This window comes from Onychostruthus taczanowskii, unplaced genomic scaffold (assembly GCF_017590055.1).
Source record: "Onychostruthus taczanowskii isolate IOZ18803 unplaced genomic scaffold, ASM1759005v1 scaffold7, whole genome shotgun sequence".
NCBI classification, from domain to species: Eukaryota; Metazoa; Chordata; class Aves; order Passeriformes; family Passeridae; genus Onychostruthus; species Onychostruthus taczanowskii.
In genome coordinates this window covers 12,968,427-12,991,455 of record NW_024504786.1, presented here as the reverse complement: position 1 = coordinate 12,991,455, position 23,029 = coordinate 12,968,427, and the positions used below count along the sequence as shown (strand labels likewise).

At 37.3% G+C, this 23,029-nt stretch overlaps 1 protein-coding gene across 1 annotated transcript; it reads left to right on the top strand.

Annotated features, from left to right (window-relative positions):
* Positions 1-772: 772 nt before the first annotated feature.
* LOC121345098 (SSX family member 2 interacting protein) lies at positions 773-18,448 on the top strand. The gene is made up of 14 exons (XM_041421655.1): positions 773-891; positions 5,681-5,814; positions 6,523-6,689; positions 6,930-7,130; positions 8,710-8,820; positions 10,071-10,206; positions 11,818-11,893; positions 11,971-12,142; positions 12,913-13,063; positions 14,250-14,386; positions 14,798-14,965; positions 17,035-17,143; positions 17,996-18,116; positions 18,298-18,448. The coding sequence occupies exons 2-14, from the start codon at positions 5,772-5,774 to the stop codon at positions 18,446-18,448; spliced, it is 1,743 nt and encodes a 580-aa protein (XP_041277589.1). The 5' UTR covers positions 773-891; positions 5,681-5,771.
* Positions 18,449-23,029: the final 4,581 nt, after the last annotated feature.

Genomic DNA, 23,029 nt, shown 5'->3' with positions numbered 1-23,029 from the left:
TCCTAGCTTTTGCACTAAATGTTTCATTGCATTCTTTATAGCTGCTGTGTTAAAAGAAGCAAAGAATATTGGCTTTCTGTATGTTGGTCCTGTTTCTCCAGCTGTTTCCTCTTCTAGTTGAAAAGTCACAGCTTATTAGTTTCTTGCATGAAAGCATTGCTTGACCTTTCTTGCACCATATTTAGGTATATTCTGTCTTTTTTTACAGGGAAGGTTGTATCTCTGTGACATATTTAAGGTGCAGAAGCTTAGTATTCTTCAGGAGACATTATGGTGGCCTCTTCTGTCCTCTGCTCCAGGGTTCTGTGAACTGCCTGGGAGCTGTTATTTCCAGACTGATCATAGGGACTGGGATCTCTTCCTGCATGAAAATGCCTGACTAGAGTCTTGTTGGTTTAAGTGCATGGCCTTGTTGTTGTCTTTTTCGTTGTGTTAGTTTGTGTTTATGAACAAGGAATTTCAGCTGCTGATTTTTATTATCTATTTGCTCAGTATGAGGACAACCTTCTGCAGTATGTCATTCAACCTGTGTTTATTTCTGTGATTAACTCTGCATAATACATGAGTATGTACTATATAGTATATGTATACATTACATGATGTGTGTAGAGAGATGCCTGCACAGACACCTTTGGGACTCTAATTTTTCTCTCTTTGTCACTTTCTTACACTTTGCTCACCCATCTTTAACTTGTTTCGATACTTTGCCCTTTTCCATTTATAATCAGTCATTAATAAATTCCTTAGCATCTTAATTTAAGAGCTTTTGGAGGGAACATTGTGAAAAGCTTTTTGAAAATACAATTATGCTGTCTTGCCCAGGTGTGTTGGATGCTTCCTTCTTCCAGAGCACTGTGGCAGGCTGGTTAGTGTTCCTTCCTTCCACAGAAGGTATGCTGACACTTCACCAGTCATATTTGTTTGTTTGTCAAGTCTTTTCTGTGACATGTTTTGATTAACAGAAACCTAGAATTTACAAGAGAATTATTCCTTGAATTCCCTGGTAATCTCTAAAGAAGCTATGTAGTTATCTTCTTGCATTCTATGCCTGATTTAGATTTCAGGTTACATGCTGCTGAAACATGTAAGTTTCCTAATTTCTGATACCTGGAATACTAGTTCTGGCTCTGCCCAGTAAATATCTCACCAACTTTAGGAACTTGTAAGATAGCGGATTTTTTTCTTTTAAAAAGTTGTCTGCTTACAAACAGCTGTAAAGTTTGGCTAAAGCTGACCTCAGGAAGAAGAGGAGGACATGTAGTAGAAGATGCTTTCTGGGGTTCTCTTGTCTGTGACATGGGGAGATTTGGTAATAGAATGTTCTGCTCTGGCTACATATAGTAAGTGGTTTGTGAATGCAAAGGGAGAAATGCAGTTTTGAAGCTTAACAACAGAGTTATTGTTTAGTGATAGGAAAATGCTAACGTGAAATCCATCGTGTTAGTCCAAAATGGGGTAGGAATTTGGGAGCCAGATAAAATGTTTCCATGTGTTTCAATTTTTTCAGTGATTGAAGTAACAGAATTTCAGTCATCTCTGTATATAGCATGTAGAGGTGAATCTTGAGGTAGTGCATCAGATTATATTCCTTGTAACCTCAGTGTTTGAGGCAAAGACCATGACAGATCAGTCATTGAACACTGAATTTTATCAGCTATAAGAGTATATTCTTGTGTAATTATGTGTGTTGAGAAGATGGAATATCTCTTTTCTTAAAACCCTTGGTAATTTTAATTTGCTTTCCTGTTTGTTTTTTTTTTTTTAAGTAAAATGGAGGGGAGAAATGTAGTTGGGATTTTTGAGTATGATGCATTCAGAAGGAACAGAGAGACTTCATACCCATAGGCTGAGTGGTTTGACTTGATGTTCATGTTACTTTTGACAATACTGGGAAATTCGCCTGAAAATCTGATATTATTTAAAGTTTCCATGGAATGTGGATAAGCTGAGGGATTTCTTCACCCTCATTTTGAAGCTAATAGATTAATGATTAAATTGCCACAATTTTATAAGTGTGGAAAGAAAAATCTGGGCTCAGATTTAATTACAAGAGCCATCATTAAAATTACAATTTTAAATAAAGGTCATTAGAATGAATAGATATTCCGAAAAAGTTATTATTTTTACTGTACTATTATTAGTGGATATAATATATATTAGTGCTAATGATAAACTGTTATTAGGAATTGTGTAGAGAGATAGTAAATGTCAAAATTCTAGGGAGGAAATGCAAGGACTTTTATGGCAATTACATGAATTAAAACAAGTATATGTCACGACATTATCAGAGATGTATTTGTAAACCTTCAATGTCATGCCTAGAGTGTCCCCTGAATTTACCTAGAGTTCTGTGTCTCTTTGTCTATCCAGATAAAAGCCATCTGTGTGACATCTGCGGATTACTAGACAAGTGTAAAAGCTTTAAGCAGCTTCAGAGCTCCCTTTGGGTATTATTTTAGTAGAGAAGAATCACACTGGTCTTAAAGTAAATGCTGAGTACCCCCGCAGTTTTACAAGTTGAAACACATGCATGTCACAAGTTGTAGTATTTGAAATATACAGAGAAGGAATGGTAGGCTATTTCTGGTTGATTCTGACTCTTCAAACTTTCTTCTGAGGCATTGCACCTCTCCAGAGGTGCCTTTCCACATCCTCCCTACCTTGGTGGGGACAGAAGCTTTAGCAGATAGGAGAGGGTAGAAGGTTAGCAGATAGTGCATTTCCCACTTGTGTCACACCCTGTCTGGGTTAGGGATGACCAGATGGTGCAATATGATCGCAGCACAGCACTGCACTGTGGCAATTCTTTGCTGGTTGTTTGAGTGTGTTTTACAAACTCAGTTACAACTGCTCCTTTTCAAGTTTGAACATGATATTTAGAAATTTTAAGTGTGCTGTTTTGTGTTAAGTTTTTCATTCTATTTCTCGTTGCTTATGATTTTCAAGTTTTTATATAGCCTGAACTCAGGCTTAATTAATCAGATTTCTGTCTTAAATCTTGGCACATTTATTGTCAGTTCCTCTCCTGTCCTCCAAAACACAAGCCTATGAGCAGGTTCTTTCAGCTCTTTGAACTTATGAAATATACTAGTTTTGAACTTTAGTCATGTTCTTGAAAAGAGAGATGTATTTATTAGTGAATTATCTAGAAGTTTCTGGAAATATTTGTGGGTTTTTTTGTCCAAAAATTCCCAAGGTGACTTTCAAAGAAGTTCTGGTATGTTATTACCATGGCAGTGCTTTTTTTTTTTTTTTTTTTTTTTTTTTTTTTTTTTTTTTATGTTCCTTGGGTTTTTTGTACTTCTCTTGTTCCAACTATCACTTAAATGCCTTGCTTTGATTACTGCTTCCTTGGTATAATCAAACTCTCTGTAATTTTAGTGGGATATATGTTGGGGTCTTTTTGTTTGACACAAGATTTCTTTTTTCAGTGAGATGGCTCTGCTCTTGTATTCGCACTTTTGCAGTTGGGTCCCGGAGGCTCATTTTTGCACAGTCCATCTGTGTCTTGGCCTCCAGGAATTCCTTGCTTGGGAGAGGAAGTGACGCTGCCAATTGGGAAATTACCTCTAGAAAGCAGTGGGTGGTTACAGGTTTTTGGGCAAGTCATTGAACCTGGTAAGGAATTGTCTATAACAGATCCCTGTGTACAAGGTAGTCTTGCTAAAGCATCTGCTCTGGATGAATCTGTGTGTGACTTGCGGGGTGCACATTTAGAGAATTGTTGCATTCCCACACCTGGATTAGTGCTGCTTCCAGTCAGACATTGTTTAGGGTGACAGATGCTGTGTCAGAATAGTACTGTCAGTGCAGAGACCTGGGGGTTGAGAGTACTGTGTGTTCAGGGAGTGTGGGTGCAGTCTATTAAAGAATGAAAGCCAGTTTGTTTGGAAGGAGCAGCATATCTAAAATGAGATAAGTATTTTTGTGGACTTTCCAACAGTCCTTGATGGAATTTGTGTCTTAAAGTTCTTAATAATATTTTGAAAAATGTTATAAGACTGCAGGGTTGTGATGTCAGTAATGAAAACATAGTTGTACCTTAGTTTGCTGCCTTTTTCTCTTATGTTTGTGCATTTGTCTGTCTGATGGATCCAGCAAAAATAAAGTAGCGTGTAAGAAATGTGTTTTCTTAATACTTACTGGCTTTGCATTCCATTTTAAAGGCACTGTTGTCTAGTTAATTTGTGAACATCTTGTTTTATGGGGGGAAAAATATGCATAAATCAAGTAGAGAGAAAGCAGAACAAACAATTTCTTTAACAAGAACAGCAACTAGATCATTACACTGACTGTTTTCTTGCTGCCTTGTGTGTGCTTTCTGATCTGAAAGTTTTCAGGAGCTACTAAATTACAAAACGTGTGGAAGAACTGTTTACCTTTTTTCCCATGTACATCTATGAATCTGGGAAAAAAATGTTCATCCAGCTGGATAATTACTCAGAGGGTTTTTTTAGTGCTGAGCATTCTGTAACATGACTGTGCACCAATGTGATCTCTTAAAAACTTGGTGATTCTTTGGACACTGTGTTCTGTGCTTTGTCATTTGATAAGAATTTTTACTGTCTTTGTGTTCTCAAGAGACCTTTGGGGATAAAACATTCCCCCCGGTCCCTTCCCTTCTTTCCCCACCCAAATGACATTTTTTTCCACATTGGTAAAAATACAAGGTTTTGGTGTCAGAAATTTGGAAGTTGCTTAGCCAAAGTGTGTTTATTGGAACATTAGCAAGGGGTTAGGGAAGAAATCCCTGTGCTCTAAAAATCTACTGAATCCATCTAAAACAGGCTTTAGACTTTGTTCCAAAGTGTTGGTTGAAACAAAGGGGCCTTCTTTTCTGTCAGGTGGAAAGTTTGTTTCCCTGAAGTATCATTGTTCCCCTAACAGCTGATGGGTTGTGCTGTCCAGATCTTTAGCACCCGAGCTGGATTTAAAGTTTCCAGCAGTGAGAGATAACTAATGCTATTATGTGCCTTCTTACTGCGCGGTGGAGGTGGGGTGAGGGGACAATCAGTTTGTTCTTTCTTTTGAGTGGGTGGCTTCCCTTTGGTTTCCAGAGGGACAGGACTGTACTGAGCCTGTGCCAGCACGGTAAGGCTTCTCCTATTTGTTTCCTTCAACAGTTTTGGGGTTTCTGCGAGGAAGCAAGCAACTTGCTAGGGAAAGGCAATATTACTAAATGTGTAAGTTAATTTATATGGTTAAATGTTTAATAAAAGTTCCTCTGCCCTCTGCCAATATATCCTCTCTGGAGCCTTTGTAATACATCTCTTTAAGTAACAATCCCATTTGGACAGACATATGTTAAAACTTCATATAAGTTTACGGTAATAAAATTGCTTCCTGGTTATATATGGCAGGAAGAAATATTTGTCTTGCTCAGTTTTCTCTGATGTACATCAACAGAAACAACTAGTTATCTGTGAGTCTTAATTTTCATGTGTGCATGGCATTTTGGCTTTAGTTAATGGTTTACAAGACAGTTAAGGCTAAATATAGATAGATAGATGCATCGTTTTTACAGTATACTATTTGCTTTTTTTACTTTATTCCAAATTTAGTGTAAAGAAGTAGAAAAATTTCACGTGGTTCAAGTTCAGTACTCACTCTCCTGTGCCTTCTTTAGCCTTCTAGCTGTATTAGCTGCTTTTGTTAATCTGAAATGCTCTTGCTATTTTAGGAGATGCCTACGTAACACACGTTGCCAGCAATTGTACTGAATACTTTGCTGCTGAACTGGTTGCTCAGGTACCCAGCCTGTCTCTGTTGCTATGGGAGATTGGAAGACTATTACTGTGCCGGTGCTGTCATCAGGTAAACTGGGAATATTTTGAATTTAGTTGATTTGCTGATTTTACGAGTGATGTTATAGCAGCTAAAGAGAGAGACTGGAGTTTTGTGCATGACATTTGAGTAAACAGCGTGGTAAATAATACGAACAGTGCTTCGTCTTGGATTGAGTCCTTACAGAAATGCTAATGTAAAATATTGTACTTGCACATGTATGGAAAGGTTAAGGACTTGCAGTCAGATTTTACTTTTTATAATCACGCTTATCAATGTATCTTGTGCTTTCAAAGATTTCTTTACTTGTTCTGTATTCTTTTGCTTCATAAATTGGTTACAAATTTGTTAAAGGAGGAAATATTTTTCTGCCTAGTGGAAGAGGAAATTACAGCATACTCTTAACAGGTATAATAGTACCATATGTTCTATAAGAATTTTACTGAATGCACATCTCTTGCACCTCTGTTGTAGTAAGTCAATAAAAAGGAAGTGTGCCCAGTTTTTTCTTGGTGGATGAGTAAAGTTTGAAAGGTACAACACTTTAAAGTGTTATTGAGTCTAAATCTTCAGTGGAAGTTTCTGTTTCATATATATTGTGAATTGTTTAATGTCATTCTAGATCAAATTCTCAGTTCTAGAATCTAAATTTCTGTAAATAATAACTTGAATATGTAAGGGTTTTATTGTATGTGATGTGTTAAAACAGCTGATCTCTTCTTAATATTTAACTTTTAGATAGCAAAAATATATTTCCATATACCTCAGAAGAAAGGAGATCTCCTACAAGCATGAGCTCACAAGTGCTACGCTTGTCACTGCCTTCGTCCAAAAGCATGCACAGCTTTTTCAGTGCCTTCTGCACAGAAGAGAATATTGAACAGAGTATAGCCTATATTGATAGGGTAAGGCAAATTTTTGTTTATTGGAGATTGTCACCTGCACACAAACAATTGTGGTAAAAAAGATTGACTGGATTAAGGCTTCTTCCTCAGTGCCCAGAAGCTGAAGTTGGTGGGAAAGAAGAGTCGCGTTTTCCCCCTTCATACAGGATTTCTTCACCTGATACTGTTTCTGTCTTTTGGAGAAGGATTGATCCAGTTACTGATCTCCTTTCTTCCCCTCTCCCCCTTGTCTTTTACCAGGAATTAACAACATTGGGATTTCCCTCTATTTATGCGGAGTCCAAAGGAAAAGAATTAGATGTAGTATCTATGGTAAATTGTATAAATGAATTGCTTGTACTGCAGCACAAGAACCTTCGAGCTCAGGAAGAAATAGAAATACAGCATCTGAAACTGGGAAGTGATATGGATCACTTGCAGAACTGCTATGCTAAGTTAAAGGTAGAAAACAAGATCATTCCATTAGAATTGTGCAGCTCTTCTTTTTTTTTTTTTCCTACCCAGTACTAATTTGCAGTTGTATTTTCTTGTGTATTTTGGGGATTTTGGAAGTATTTTTTTTCCAAATGAAAATGCCTTAAAGTTAATGAAATATGAGCTAACAAGAGAACTTCTAATTACTTGGAATTTTAGCCTCCTTAAGGAAGGGGGAAGACTGTTTGAATTGGGAGTGTTAATGTACACTTTGGGTGAAAACATTAAACACTTCAGTTCCTATAATTTTTAATTGCTTAAAAGGGTATGCCCAGCTCTTAAAGATAAATTTCCAATGTAATTGTAACAAGTAAAAGCACACAACTCTTCAAGTGTGGGTTTTTTTCGTCTTTTTCCATATCATTAGCTTTTTCTGTGTGGTTTTTTTGTTGTTGGATGCCTTGAATATCCAACTACAAAGTCTCTTCTTAAGAATTGCTCAGAAACTGTTGTCAAACCACAAGTTACTAAGCTTCATTTTATCGCAGGATAAACACATGCTCAAGGCCAGTCCCTGTGGAGTAGCTGATATATTGGAAGTTCCTGGGTGCACTTGTACGTGCAGTCATATTAGAAAGATTTGACTTTCTCTTAATTCTGTCAAGAAAATAAAATATAAAAGAAAATATTTCTGTGCACGATTCAGTGCTTTTTTAGGTCTGCTTTTCACTTGGGCTGGTCATCACTGTCTCCTTGGAAAATACTGCTGTAGATTTTCAAAATCGTAGTAGCCCTCTTGCTGAGATTGGTCATTCATGTAGAAGGATTTTGATTACAGATTAAAAGTAATCTGTAACTGCACTGATTTTTATACAAACACTGTAAAATGCTAGTTTCTAAAACACTCTGGTTGCTTTCCCTAGATGAATAGCTGTAAGGGGAGAGAGGGAAATCTTCTTAGTACTGCGTGAATGCCAGGACATCTAATTGGCTGTTAGCTTGTGAGGTTCCTCATGTAGGTTCTTTCAGCTACCATACAGCAATCCTCTTGACTTCCACTATTGTATTAACTGTATATCACTGTGGTGTGTTTAGAAGTTCTTGTTGCTTAAATATATCTACCCATTGTACCTCAGTATGCATATGAAGGAAAAGTTTCTATTTGGCTTGCCATTTAAGCTGACAATTTCAGATCTGAGTCTCATTCATGGACAAAAATTTCAAATGCTAGTTTTGCATTGTCTGTTGTAATGAGATCATCTGTCTAGCCCTTTCTGTATATGTGAAATGTTCCATTTGCATTCTTATGGTCACAGTCTGTATATCTGTGTTAATTGTACCCTTGATTATTCAACAGAAATGCTCCAGTAAAAAGGTTGCTTAATATCCACCTCACTCTCACAGTACAGATATGCTTACAGAATCCTGACTTAATGAAAAAGTCCTAACTGTAAAAGATAATACCTGTGAAATACTGAGCCATATCTCATGTGAGGTGGTTTGGCAGTTTGGTTAACATTGCTTGTTTGTTTTGGTTAGTTGGGGTTTTTTTAAAATCTTATGCTTTTAATTCTTATTGATACTGAACTATCAACACTTTTTCTAGGAACAGTTGGAATTATCTAAAAGGGAAATAGTTGGGCTTCAGGAAAGAGACAGACAACTGCAAAGCAAGAACAGAAATTTGCACCAATTACTTAAAAATGAAAAGGATGAAGTGAGTTGTTTTGTACATTAACACAAGTCATTATATAGATATTGAAGAATATTTTTTTATGCACGGAGTCTTGTAATTGCTCATTTTGAATGTGGTTTTTTGTTTGGTAAATGTTGTCTTTCAAGTTGACTGGCGTGTTGCATATGGATAAATAGGTTCTATAAGGGATAGGTCCAAGTTAGAACAATAGTAGAGAGTACTGCAGAAATGCAGATGTGTGGATTTCTGGCATTTTCTGTACAGCTTTATCTTGGAATGCTCAGATATATCCAAAAGTAGGAGGGGCAACAGGATTCAGTCACTTACTCAAACATTTGTGTATAGAGGCTTTTGGGGTTTTCTTATTATATTGTAGAGGGGAGCAAAAGACCAATAAGGAGGGAGGTGGGGGGAAACCCAGCTCAAAAACACCATCTCATTAAACTTAAATATCTTGAAACAATTAAGATCAGAAAACACTTTGACATTCATGACCCTTCTTAGTTTAGCATTTGTTTCCTTTATGCTCCTTTCCTAGCATTGTACTTCACATGGCTCCTATGTTTTTGTGAATGTGGCTCCTCTAAGTTTCTGTGAATGTTCTGTGTTCATAAACATGTTCATACAGTTGGAAATAACAGTACTAACTGTTCATGGTGAACTTCCTAGAGTTCCAGCTTAAAATATTGAATGTGCTGTATGTTTGTAAGGTTAAAATAATGAAATTAAAAACACCCAAACAATACATCCCTAGGAATTGATAGTACATGTCAAAAATTTGCTGTATGATGTTTTAATGTTATTTTAGACCAAATAGAATAGTCTGTCTTTCAATGTCCTGCTGCCCCAAGAAGAGGAGTTTATTTTTTAGTGTAAGCCTAAGAAGCATGCTTTAGGATTGGAGTAAGCCTAGATCCTGAACATGTATTGCTGAACGTAAAGATACATCTTTCTCTGGTTTGTTCAGTCAAGGCATTAAAGGTTATGTGACTTATCAGAACACGATTTCAATTGTACTTCAGAGAAATGATAGTATTATAATCTGCTGTTTATGATATGGGTTTCTGCTGAACAGAAACTACCTCTCCTGAGATAAGTCTGAGATCAGAATCCATGGGGTGGGAGAGCTCTTCTGATTCCTTTTGTCACTTCCTTTCACCAGAAGAACAGTTTAATAGAAGTTTTGTTTTGCCTCTCGTGTTTTGGTTTTCTGAAGAAATTTATGTTTGTACTTTAGTGGAAGAAACAGCCTTTTGTGGCATTGCTTTTAGGTTCAGAAGTTACAGAATGTAATTTCAAGTAGAGCTACACAATACAATCATGATATGAAGAGGAAAGAGAGAGAATACAACAAATTAAAGGAGCGCTTACATCAGTTAGTCATGAATAAAAAAGACAAAAAGTTAGGTAAGTAGCTCTTTGAATTTTACCACAGCAAAATTAGCATATTCTGTATGTTAACCAGAGCCAATTTTAAGCATTTTTATCATTAAAGGCAATGCAGCCCTCTTGCAGATTTTATTTAGATGTTGGAATGTTAAAGAAAAGCTGCAATATTTAATGTTAGCTGACTGTAAGACTTGTCTACATTGTGTTCCATAAGATCCTTTACCAAGCATAAACCAAATGCTGATCTTTTGCCTAATGAGGTGGGGTTGTTTTTTTGGGTTTCTTTTTTCTTTCTGAAGGAAAATTTATTCCTAGGATTCCATAGGAATCAATGCCTATGCTAGAGCCATCTCTTATCTTCTCTTGCTGCTGTTGCCATCACAAGATTTTGGATAATGTCAAACACTGTATTGTTCCAAGCAGTTGCCATCAGGAAGGCACTGCATGAGCTTTTACTCTGGAGATCCTACGCTCTGCTTGTGGTTAGCACAAGTAATGAAAGGTTTGAGAGGCAGTAACACAAGGCAGAAGCACCATCCTGTACTCTGTGAAATGAGGAGAAACCAGATCTCCTTTATCATGAGTACTTGTATGTTGTGCTGTCCAAAAATTGTGTTCAAGACATTCATCAGTGCTATTTACCATAAATACCATTTTCTGTGAAAAATGGCTGAAAATGGGTATTGTTGTTAGGTACTTAAAAAAAAAAAAATAATGTACCTTTTGGTTCATGTATCTGTCCTTAAAGTATTTATATAATGTATCTCCACTGGAAGGGAAGTCCTGCTCTTGTCCCCCTGCTGCCCCCAAACTCAGCTGTTTGCCAGCTGTAGTGCATGTTTTAGTAAGCTCTTTAGTTCACTAAACCAGAAGAAAACTATTCCTGTTGTTGCCAAGATGGTTCTTTGCTTACTTAGTTTTCTGTAAGTCCTTGTGCTTAAGCCAAACCAGGTTAGGACACAGTAGGAGGATCATCTATTTTGGCTGCAGAAAATCTTTAGATATCATTTCAGTAAACTCTAGAAACTTCACCTTGAGGTCAGCAAAACTTAAACATTCTTGACTTCTGGTGGCTAGTACTAGTTCAAATATCAGTGAGGTAAAAATAGCAGGGATTTAAAGCTAGTTACTGTTTGCTTGATAGCTAACTAGCTTGGACCACCAATCTGTAGCCCTACATTGAGTTTGTTAGTGGGGTGGTTGGGGTTTTCTGATTTTATTTTTATTCAAATGTGGACAGAGAAGTTTTGAGGAATACCTTAAGAAACATTAATAAGTTCTTTACCCTAAACAAGAGATAAAACTGGCATTATTGCCAGAATGAGCACAGACTTGATACATTGCTATAGAGGTTGAAATAGGGATGAAGGTGTCATAATGAAATGCATTAAAAAGATAAGACAGGATGAGAATATATCCTCCTGAGTTTCAAAACTCAAACTTACCCTTTTTCCTTTGACTGTTATTTTTGCTTTAAGCGGGGCCATGTGATTTCATGAGTCTGAAGTTTGAGGGATATATTTGAGTAATATGATCTTTTTATAATAACTACATATAAATGCAATGTCATCTAAATCTTTATCTATTTGCATATTGTTTCACACTTTGAAATATCCTTTTCATTTGTAGCTATGGAAGTTCTAAATTATGTTGGTAGAGCTGATGGGAAGAGAGGTGCATGGAGGACTGATAAGACAGAAGCCAGGTAGTTGTCTTAGAACAACCTTAATTGAAGCATGTATGAGGGCTGTTATGTTGTTACTGTAAGATTATTTCTTCCAGAAATGAAGAAGAAATGTACAAAGTTCTGTTAAGTGATTATGAACAACGCCAAAAACAGCTTTTACTGGAAAATACTGAGCTAAAGAAAGTTCTTCAGCAAATGAAGAAAGATATCATTTCACTTCTTCCACCACAGAAGCAAAAACCTAAAGAAAGATCTGAAGATGGGCTGGTAAGTATTCTTCAGTTAAAATTAAATCTCCATAGTAGTTTGGTATAGTACTGGAGTAATTTGATAGTTATTAAGAAGAAAGTAAACCTCTTCTGAGAGTTGCAGTGGATTGCACGTCATGTGCTTTGTGTGAAATTCAATATAAATATTCTGCTCTCTGTGAACAATGCAGTGTATTCTTTCCAGTAAGTAAATTAAAAGCTTGAAAATATTCTTTGCGTGAATGAAAATGCAGTAGCTACTGGTATGTAATTCTATATAGAAATGCAAAATACTGGATTTTGGATGCCTGGGGGGGTTTTGTTTTCCAGATTAAGTATTTTTTTTACAAGGATGTTTTTATTGAACAGTTTACTGCTATGGCTGTGTAGAACAGCCATGTAGGTTCCCTGTCACCTCCTTTATAAGGTGTGAGTATTCTTCTTGACTGGATGACTTGCCCCCATACTGGGGCAGCTACTGCCTAATTCTGACAGCAGAACTCAGCAGTCTGACCCTCTCTAGGTTGCAGATGTGAGTGACTGAGTCTTGCTAGCTGACCCACGGTCTCTGTGCAGGGGTTCTGGGATCTGCCTGCTCACTTGCCTCCTCAGCATTATGCTGTCAGGGAGCTGAACTCCCTGAGAGTCAAATTTCCCTGGATGGAAAAATCTTTGTGCAAGGGCTTTCCTTTTCTTCAGTAAATCAAATTTATGCACATATTTATATAAACAAATGCACATATTTGGAGGGATGAAACGGTTTGCAGCTTCTTATTTCTGCTTCTACAGGTGCTGTCAGACCAGGAGGAAGATATTGGAGAATTAAATAAAGAGAATATGTGGGAATTATCTTGTGAAACTGTGCGGGAGCAGCTTACCAACAGCATTAGAAAGCAGTGGCGAATGTTGAAAAATCACGTTGAAAAGCTGGATAACCAAGGTTGGTGTTTAGCTGCATTATGTGTACATATAAAATACATTTTGGAAAAAGCAATGCACGTATGGCACTTTGAAATAATTGGATGCAAAATATATAATTCCCTCTAAAGAGCCTAGTCTTGCCACATCTTCTGGGACTTCTTGTGGCATTTTAAAACAAACCAACTGATGGTATGGTGCTGGACTCTTCTCATTTCCAGCTGTTAAACAGCATTAAGACAGCTAAAAATATATAAAATTCTTTCCTAGTATTATTTTTCCATGCAAGTAAATGCAGCCACTACCACAGGGATGTTTGCTGTCAAGAGTAAGATTGAGAAGGTCATGCATGCAGTTGCAAATAAAACAGCAGATGGCCTTTGAGAGTATGTTTACACCCTAGAAAGGATTTCAAGAATGCTTGTAATACTTTATTTGGTGTAACTAACTGAAAAATAAGCATCAGGAAAAATGTTACAATTGTTTGCTCTTTTTTTGTAGTCATCTTCTCTGTTTTTTTAGCTTATAGGGATGACCATAGTATAGCCCTTTAGGATTCTATTCATGTTCAAATACTGGCTTTAGGGGACCAAAACTTGTCTTATTACAATCATTGTGGTTTAGCTATGCATTGAGCTAAATAAGCCAGTGTGTAGTTGTATAAAATACAACCATTTCTGTAATTCATTCCCTTACAGGAATGAAAACATGCATCCAGTGTTTGTTAGCTCCATTTCTCCTTCACAGGACTTGAAGGAAAAGGCTTTCTTTTTATATCTGTGATAAATATAGTTACTGTCATATTTTTATGAACACATAAGCCCTTCAAAAATGGGCTCAGAAGAATGGGCTAACAGCATGTCAGTGAAAAAAAAAATCTTTAGTTGTCTTGAGTTTTCTTTTAAATGACTGCTGAAACAAGCGAGGATTTTGTAACACTTATTGCAGCGAAGATGGTTGATTTACCTTGGGGAATGTGAAACAGCCGTGTTTTCATTGCTTTTTCTTTTTTTAAGTGGATTTGACGGATAATTACTCGTAGCACCAATTTTGGAACTCTTGTCTCTGATACACAGCGCACTCAAAAGCATGTCTGTCTTTCATGCTGAAACTAAGAGTCTAAAATCTTTTGCTCTCCCAAGGCATCTCTGATATGAGGTGTTGGAGTTTTTATAACTTATTTTAAAGATGCTTTTTTTCTCCCTTAGTGTCACGTGGACATTCAGGAGCTTTGAATGAAAAAGATGTCATTTCAAGAGAAGACCATGAGCTAGAAACTGGGAAACTAGAGTTAGAGATTCAGCAATGTAAAGAAATGATCAGAACTCAGCAACAGCTCTTACAGGTAGTAGGCTTTATTTTTTTATTTTTCTCAATTGAATCCAAGTGTATTTTATTTAACGTTGCACTCTTCTTGCCTCTGAGCCTTTCTCCATTCCTTGTTCATGCTTTTAAAATAAAACTGCTTAGTGGGTGGTCTGAGTATAACTGTGCTAGTGGCTTGGTTAATAATTTATGGCCTTTTTACTCCTGGTAGGAATAATTTTGGAGGCTAAACAAAGGTGAGGCTGTCAGAACAGGGACATTTTGATTGCTATCTGAAATCTGCCCCCACTGACCACCAACTTGATATCTACTGCATTGTTTCCATATTAAACTTCAACCATTTTTCTGATAAAACTGAAACTGTGGAAATATTGTACCTCTTAAGTCACTCCCAAATTAACATTTGTCTTTTGTTGCTTTATATCTACAGCAACAGCTTACATGTGATGATGACACCACTCTGTTACTACAAGACTGCTATTTGTTGGAAGAAAGAGAGCGTCTTCAGGAAGAATGGAGACTATTTCGAGAGCAAAAAAAGAATTTTGAGAAGGAACGAAAAAGTTTTACAGAAGCTGCTATTAGATTAGGACTTGAGGTATTGGGAAAGGGAGTTCTTATGGAAGATGAATTCCAAGTCTTTCTTTCATATGTGCCAAAGTGCAGCCATCCAGCAATATCTGTTTATGCTGTCTATAGGGAAAGATCATTGCCATACTGTATAAAACATAGCTTTAGTTGTTCTGGAAGATAGTTCTGTTGGCAATTGAAAAAGCCAAGGTTTTTGTGTGTATTGGAAAATATAGTTTCTGCAACTGGAACCAAACCATTTTTGTTTCAGCTTTTGAAATATCTTAAGTGCTTCCAAAGTTTATTAACTAAATCCCTTGGATACTTGTAAAGTTTGGTTTCCTACAAAAGTACGGCCTATGCAAATTTCAGTCAAATTTGGCCTAAGGGTTGACTGTCAAAGGTACTTTCTCAACTTTGTTGAAAACCAATGACTTTTGCTAAAATACCAAGTAATTACTATGCTTCCCTTAGTAGGGTCATTGTCTGTTCTGGTTTTGTAGCTAAGCTGGACAGTAAGCCAGTTTAAGTAAGAAAGATACTGGCAGTCGGGGTAGATGTGTCTAAGAACAAGCTCTAGCACACCTCCTTTGGTCTAGCCCATAGTTTGGGTCAAAAATGTGAAGGGGCTTAAAAGTTTGGCAAGGAAAGGTCATGATGATGTCATTGTGAAACTAGAATGGTACGGATATGACAGGAAAAAAAGAAATGGACTTTACTGCTTAAAAAACAGCTTGCTTTGATGTGCAGAGCAGAAAGTTGGAGTGGGATGTGATTAAAATTTATAAAGCTGTGGATTCAGTTTGAGCAGACGAAAGCCCTACTGTTGTTCACCAAATCCCTCAAGACTTGGACTAGAGGCAACTCTTTGTTTTTGATTTAATTCCAAAATTTACCCAAAAAGGTAGCTTTTTTTATGGTTAGGTAGTTCTTTTTTTTTGAAGGAGTCTGTAAGGGCAATGCATACCATCAAGTTCAAAGAGCAGTTGCCTGAGCTGATGGGCAACACATTCACAGACAATAAAAGTGGGGCACAAGGGGGTGCCTTTCAGTATCTATAGTCAAATAGCTTTTGGAAATGGGCACCTGTGAGGGAATGCACTGCAGAAAGTGACCATGCTCATAAATAGCATCTCTTGTGGCCACTGTTGTTAACAGAATACAGAGCTAACTGGCCAACCTGTCTGACCCGGAATATAAAATACTCCAGATTTCACTTAAGCTGCTGGGATAGCAGTAGTTCACATGGTAACAAATGCAAACTATGACTAATTTATTTGCATTTTAGTGAGTTCATTTTGTGTTGCACATTGAATTCAGCTGTAAAAGTCGTGAGTGATAATACACAATAATTGTTTGTCTGGAAATGTTTAGGACTACATTGCAGCATAAGTATAACTGCTCATGCTTCAGCTTGTCAGAATGCTGAAGTATGAAATGAGAAGCAATGCTGTGAGCTTTGTAGGTGTTTGTGAAAGTTTGCGTTGGAGTTCAGCTTCCTCTGTTTTTCTACTGACACAGAATAGGGGCATCCTGTTTCACTGATGATTTTTGGAGATGAAATAGCTTGTTGCTTGATTCCAGAGCCGTTGGGTCTCTTGGAGGCTATCTGTTAGGCATTTTTTTTTTCTGTGCTTAGAGGGGTTGGAAAATGAAACAATCTATTTTGGTTTTGTTTTTTTTTTTCTTGCTCCACTTTTAGACAGAAGCGATCAGGGCTATTTTCAATGTTTAGAAGGTTTAAGAAGTAATTGTTGCTGGTAGCTGCCTTGGATGAGTGCTGCTCCAGGAGGTAGTGCTGCTCTGGGGGAATGGGGAGCACAGGAGATGGTGTCACTGGAGTGTAGAGCAGTAAAGTGACAGGATTACTCTGACCTCTGTGGAACAAACTGTGGGGCTTGGCTGTAAGTGCCTCCTCAGCCAATCCTCGTTGGGCTCAAAAGCTCACAGACAGTATTTGCTGTGTTAAGCTGCTGCCTCTCCTTGGTGACATGGACGTGTTACAGCTTTGGCTTTCTGAAATAGAATAGCATCAGTTTAATGTCGGCTAGGCTTTTTCCTTTGGTCATGAATGTAAATTGTCATTTCTTTTCTTAGAGAAAGGCATTTGAAGAAGATAGAGGAGCATGGCTGAAGCACCAGTTCTTAAGTATGACTGCTGATTGCAAGTCTGAAAATGTGACAACTCCAAGTGCCTTCTTAAGAAGCAAGTATTTGGTTCAAATTATGTTCTTGCACAGTTTTTTCTTCCTTTCAGCTAGAAGTCATAAGTATGAACAAAACAATTAAAAAACCAAAAGGTCTCAAGAAAAGTTTTACCATGTATCTGTGTGCCTCCACATATCAGGGCAACTGATGGTTCAAAATTTCCTTTGAAAAAGGGAATTGTAACTCCTTTCCTGATAATCACTTACATAATGAATTTATACTTATGAAACAATCTGGTGAATATTAAATACCTGACGGCACAGCAGCTAACTTTCAGGTGCTTCCATAAATTCTGAAGAACATGTAATCATTCTGGTTTTCCACTTCATATAAAAGCTTTGAAATATAGATGTGAGAAGAGATTGATCTGGCCTACTAAATTTGCCATGTCTTTCCGTGGACTTGAGTGATGGTTAGTTTCACGTTAGTAGTAAGACATCTAACTTCATTTTGGTTTTGTTTTCTATATTCTGACAAGTTTGCAGGTTTTCATGTTGGTGTTATGTCTGTGCATGCTGGAGAAGTCTTTACTTAAGGAATAAAAAACTTTATTAATTGTAAAGTGAGAAATTACACTTGAATGACTTCATGTGACTTCTTTCAGTGGTGGCTATATATGCAAATGCTGCATTTTCAAATTTAGAGTCCTAATTTTAACATAACTTCATTCAATAGCATTACAAATACTTTAAAAATTTTATCCCAGGTCTATATCAATGACAGTTTTATTATAGCTCTGCTTTAAGGTCTTTGTGGGTTTTTTGGTTTTTTTTCTTTAAAGCAGAGGACAGAAACCTTGAAGGACTTATTTCCAGTGGACTGCAGTTTAACTGATGTGTGTCTCTCTCAGGTTCTGATGCGGACATTCATTTAGTGAGATCTGCATCTCAGCAAAGAAGACCTCCCTCTGTGTCAAGTCCTACTGTTTCACCAGAACCCTGGCAGATATCTCAGTATATTACACAAAACAGGTTTGTGAAACAATGTTGTAGATGGTTTGTAGAGTGCTGAGTTCTGTGTAGAGCACAGTATAATCTAAAGCTTATGGTTGGTATATAACCAAGGATATTAAACATTATATCATAAAAACAATACTCTGTTTCCATCCAAAGCATTCTTTATTTGCATTGTAACTTCTTTTTCTGCTTCCAGTGTTGCATCAGAAAAACCTGCTGCAGATTACATGCCAAATCCGTGGGTTGAAAGTGATGACAAAGAAGAAACTGAAGAATGCACAAAGTCATGGGAAGACTCTGGGCTTGGCACTCTATGTAGAAACTTGCACATGGAACAGCTGCCTTAGACTTCTAGGGTTGCCTGCTGGGATTTTTCTTAGAGACTTGTTCATAAACTTATCATTCTAAATGAAACAGAATGCTGTGAGTTTGATCATTCTTCTGGAGGATTATGTGGTGATCTGAATTGTGGTGTTTCTGTGTGTGTGCACACGGCTTTTATTTTTTAGACCATTTTTTGCCTCTTTCTTGCAACTCTTGAGAGAAAACTTAAGAATATATAAAAGCTTTGATATTTTTCTAGTAACAGAAACTCTAATTCTGTGAATAAAGCAATGGTCTGAAACTTTGACTGTAATGAAATATTGGATCCTAATGTTACCTTTCATCACAGGCAGAGATAGCACTTTTAGAAATTGTTTAATTATTGGAAACATTCATTTATGTCTCAAGTGTAACTGGCATTAAATTCTTTTTTGCCTCGACTTGAATGTACAGTATACTGTAGATTTTTAACAAAACAGGTTCTATATTTATTGTGTGATTTGAAAATACCTCTTTGATATCTCAATGATTTAAAGTGCAAAGTCTTTATATATTTGTAAATAGAACAAGTGGTTATGCTGAGAAACCATGAAAATGAAACACATGCATACATAAATATTATTTTACGTGTAATTTTAAATTGTTTTCTAGTGATACTCAGTTTACAGATCCATTAGGACTTTCAATGGTTCAGTCAGGAACCAAAGTATTTCGAATGTGAACAATAAACGTGTAATTCTATTCTAAAGAACCCTGGTTCTATGCGTTGTGTGCAGTAAACTTTTAAGCTACCATGGTTATAGGGCTATATACAATGTATACAAATCTGGTGCTGGTTTTGTATTTTGTTTGTTTTTTGTTTTCATTGACTCCAGAATTTTATTTTTTGTGTAGCCTTGGGGAAATCTCTTCTGTTTACAATGTAATAAAATTAGCCAAGTTAGAGGTAAGATGTTTCAAGGTCTCCTTCAGCTGACTCAGTGTGTGTGATTTTCCTTTCCCAGTACAAATCCATCTTCCCTTGCTGGGTTTTTGTGCCTGTGTGATCATATATAGCTCTGCATGTGTGATCACTTGTATAGCTCTGATCCTTGTGTAGTTGGCCTTTTGGAAGATGTCTGAGCTTAAACTGCCTTTCTTGGGGTCACACGTGGGAAATTAGCATCCTTTACTGAAAATGCATTGCTGCTCTGCTCATTTACTTCAGAATTGGATGGAGTGTAGTGGTTGGATTATCTGGAAAAATAGCAATAGGATAATACAGGGAGGAAAAGAATTTGAGGTAAAAAGCTGCAGTTTCTGCTGGTGAATTCAGTCCATTGAGTTCCAGCTTGAGATTTAGTAGTAGCCAGTGTAAACTGCAGAGGATGATGCTTGTGCGGTCTTCATGTAGCAGCTGTAAGGGAGCAGAAGTGGATATAATGATAATTACTAATGTCTTGGTGGGCTTTTTGCTGCATGGGTAGTCAGGTTGGAAAGATGACATCATATTTCTGTTTCTCCTGTTCTTGCCCAATAAATGGGTGTTCAGAGTCATGTAATTTACTTCTGCTTTTTAGCAGTATACAGTTCCTGTTTGGTTTCACGTTTCCCAGCTGTTGGGCAGCTCTTGCTGAATTTTGCTTGTGGAAGAATAAATACACATTCAAAAAGCTTAAGCAATAATTTAATATATTAAGAGTTCTTATATTAAGAGAGAACAGAACTCTGCAAGCAGGATTATTTTCAAGCCAGTAGTGACTGCAGATCTCCAACTGAGGCAGGACCCAGGTGCCACCAGGGGCTGCTGCTGTTCCATTGTGTGCCCCTGGGTGCCCTACTGCGACTGTTAATTGTGTTTGCTTTACTTGGGTCTTCCTTCAGCCTGGTTTTCTTTAAAGTAACATTTAGGATAATAATGCCTTGAAGAACAAAATAACTAACCTATTTAAACTCTTGTTTCTGTCTGTTGAGTGATTAGCAATTAATAAACATTTTGTACTAATTTTTTGATTTAGAGTTCTGTAACCCATCTTACAGAAGTGGAAATATGTGTGACTGTCTCCATGGAAGAACCAACTGTGCTAGAAGGGTGTATGCAGTTGAGTCCTGAGCTGGCCTCAGACTTGGTCTGGGAATCTGGAGGACAGATTTGGTCCTGTCTGTGTAACGAAGTAAAACATAGCTAGAGTTTTTGGATTTCTCTATATACAGTGTCTGGGAAGATTTTAAATCTGGAACTACTGCTAGTAATGGTAGGAATTCTGCAGAGGGTGACATTGTGGTACTTAGAGCTTTGGAAACATCTGCAGGATCTTTCTTGCTCAGAGACTTGAAGAGCAAAGGGGGAGACTTCCTGCAGGAATGTGATGCAGGTGTGTCACTTCACATAGGTGTGCATTTGAGCTAATACAGTGAGTGCTCTTCTCAAGGAACAAGAAGAGAGACTCAGCAAGTGATGTGACAGTACAGCTATTGTTAGCTACTCGTGCATGGTATTGAAAAGATGAGTGGCTGTCTTGAACTGTGGTGTTTCACAAAGATCTTTAAATACAATATTCATTGCTGCCGTTTCAGTCAGTGATGAGTGTGCTTTTACCATAAATATCAGTCTGACTAGGTATGAGTACTTACTTTTCAGGATTATGTTGTAGCTGTTAATTTTTTCCCTTTCATCCCCAGTGGCTGAGGCCTATACAATACATAGCAAAAACTCCTAATAAATTTTCTTAAGAAAAATTAAGAGAACCTTCTCCATACAAAACAGCTGTTTTCCTACTTTGAAGAACTGCTTCCACCAGATTCTGCAGACATGCTCTACTTGACTTGTAGCAGGACAAAAGAAAAACCAGACTATAGTCTTATTTTCTAGGGCTTGTTCTGTGTTCAGGTACATTTCAGCCAGGTCAAGGTAACTGATATGTGTAGATAATGCCAATACAAACAGGTTATTCTTGAAAGGAAAATGGAAGAATATGCAGGATAGTGGCAATACTGTGCATGTTTAATTAGCTTAGTATTTTGCAGCTTTTTTTTTTTTTAATTTGCAGTTATCACTAAGTTTTTGTTTGTGAAACCTTACAAGACATCTTGGTTTTAGATTTTTTCTGATTTGCAAGAGAAGTTCATGAGAAGATACGAAATGTTGGCATAGTTGTGTTAAAAACCTGACCTCAGAAGAACTGTTGAGATTATCCAAAGATTTATTTATTGCTTTCAGAAAATTCATCTGATATCTAATGTTCACTGTGCCCTACAAAGCTGCACTGTAATGAATACCTAAGCTCCCATGGTATATATTTTGTAGTTTTCATGCTGACAGTGTTTGTTTCTTTATTTGCGTTTTGAGTTGTACAAGAAGTACAACTATTTGGAATGCATAACAGGTAAGTTTGTCTTAAATAAATATTTACTAATAAATTAATTACAACTGTATAAAAGAGCTTGTTCCCTGAGACACAAAACATGCCTGTTCCCTTGAACATGATAGATAGGTAGACAGATAATAATGAGAAATCAGACATTTCTTGCAAGTGTCCACCCTTCATCCCTCAGATATCTTCTGCAGTGAGCTGGGTGGCAGTTCCCAAAATAGTTCACACAGCCTGAGGTGGATTTACAGTCCATGTGGCATCTGCAAAAGTCAAGACCCATGGGACTGACAACCCAGGAACAGCACTTGCTAATGGAAAACTAGAAACTGTGAGATAGACAATAAATGTTCGTTTGTGGGTGTTAAAGCAGCACTTGCCACAAAGCACACTCCTGTGGTTAATAATGTAACTATAGGAGTTGTGGGAGTAGAAATAAAGTGTCTGATTAACCAGTATGTCATAGATTTTGAATTTGAATGGAATTCATGGCTTTTTGTGACTTCAGTCATCACAATAAACTGTAGGCTTTAAGTTGCTCCTTCAGAAACATCCTTCAACTCAGGAGCCCCTGTGCATTTTTCTTGCCTTTTATTGCTGATCCAGATGCCACCTAGCTCATTTTGGAAGACTGTGTCACTTGTTTGGGAGGTCAATCCCCCAGTCCCTCACCATACTCAAACAGGCCCAGCGTGTTTTGTGCATCTCCACTTGCCTCCAGGGCCCCCAGGTTTCTAGAAGAGAGCACCTGTGTGAATCTGTGCCTGGGCTCTCACCACTGTAAAGCCATGGTGAAGCTGGCTGCAAGCCCACATCTGTTCAAGTAATTCAGCTGCATTTTGGGATTGACTCCTTGGGAAATGCAAAAGTTCTAGCTGACCTGCACTCCCTTTCCCCTGCTTTGATGGGAGGAGTCTCTGTGGCTTCTAATTGTTCAGATTTGGCTGTCATTTACCTTGAAAGATAAAATATTTACTGATGGCTTATGAAATCTTTGTTCATTTAAAAAATATTCCTGGTCATTGTGACCAGAGCTGAAAGGACACACTGATCCTCTGATTTATTTGAATAAATATATATATGCCATATATACAGGTTTTCATTAGGTTGTTAAATGGGCTTTGGTGCACAAAGGAATATAATAGCGAGGCGATATCTGTCTTGGTCTGCTGCCTTCAGGGGCAGCTGGAACCAGTGCTGAGGGAAGAGGAGGAACACTGTCAGTGTGTGATAGTGACTCTGCTAATTGGGCTG

What these genes read in the sequence shown, in the direction of transcription:
- LOC121345098 (XM_041421655.1), top strand. Translation starts at nt 5,772, where the DNA reads ATGGGAGATTGGAAGACTATTACTGTGCCGGTGCTGTCATCAG. An exon ending in TGTGCCGGTGCTGTCATCAG is followed by an intron (nt 5,815 to 6,522) that starts GTAAACTGGGAA and finishes TTTAACTTTTAG; the next exon opens with ATAGCAAAAATATATTTCCA. An exon ending in ACTGCTATGCTAAGTTAAAG is followed by an intron (nt 7,131 to 8,709) that starts GTAGAAAACAAG and finishes CACTTTTTCTAG; the next exon opens with GAACAGTTGGAATTATCTAA.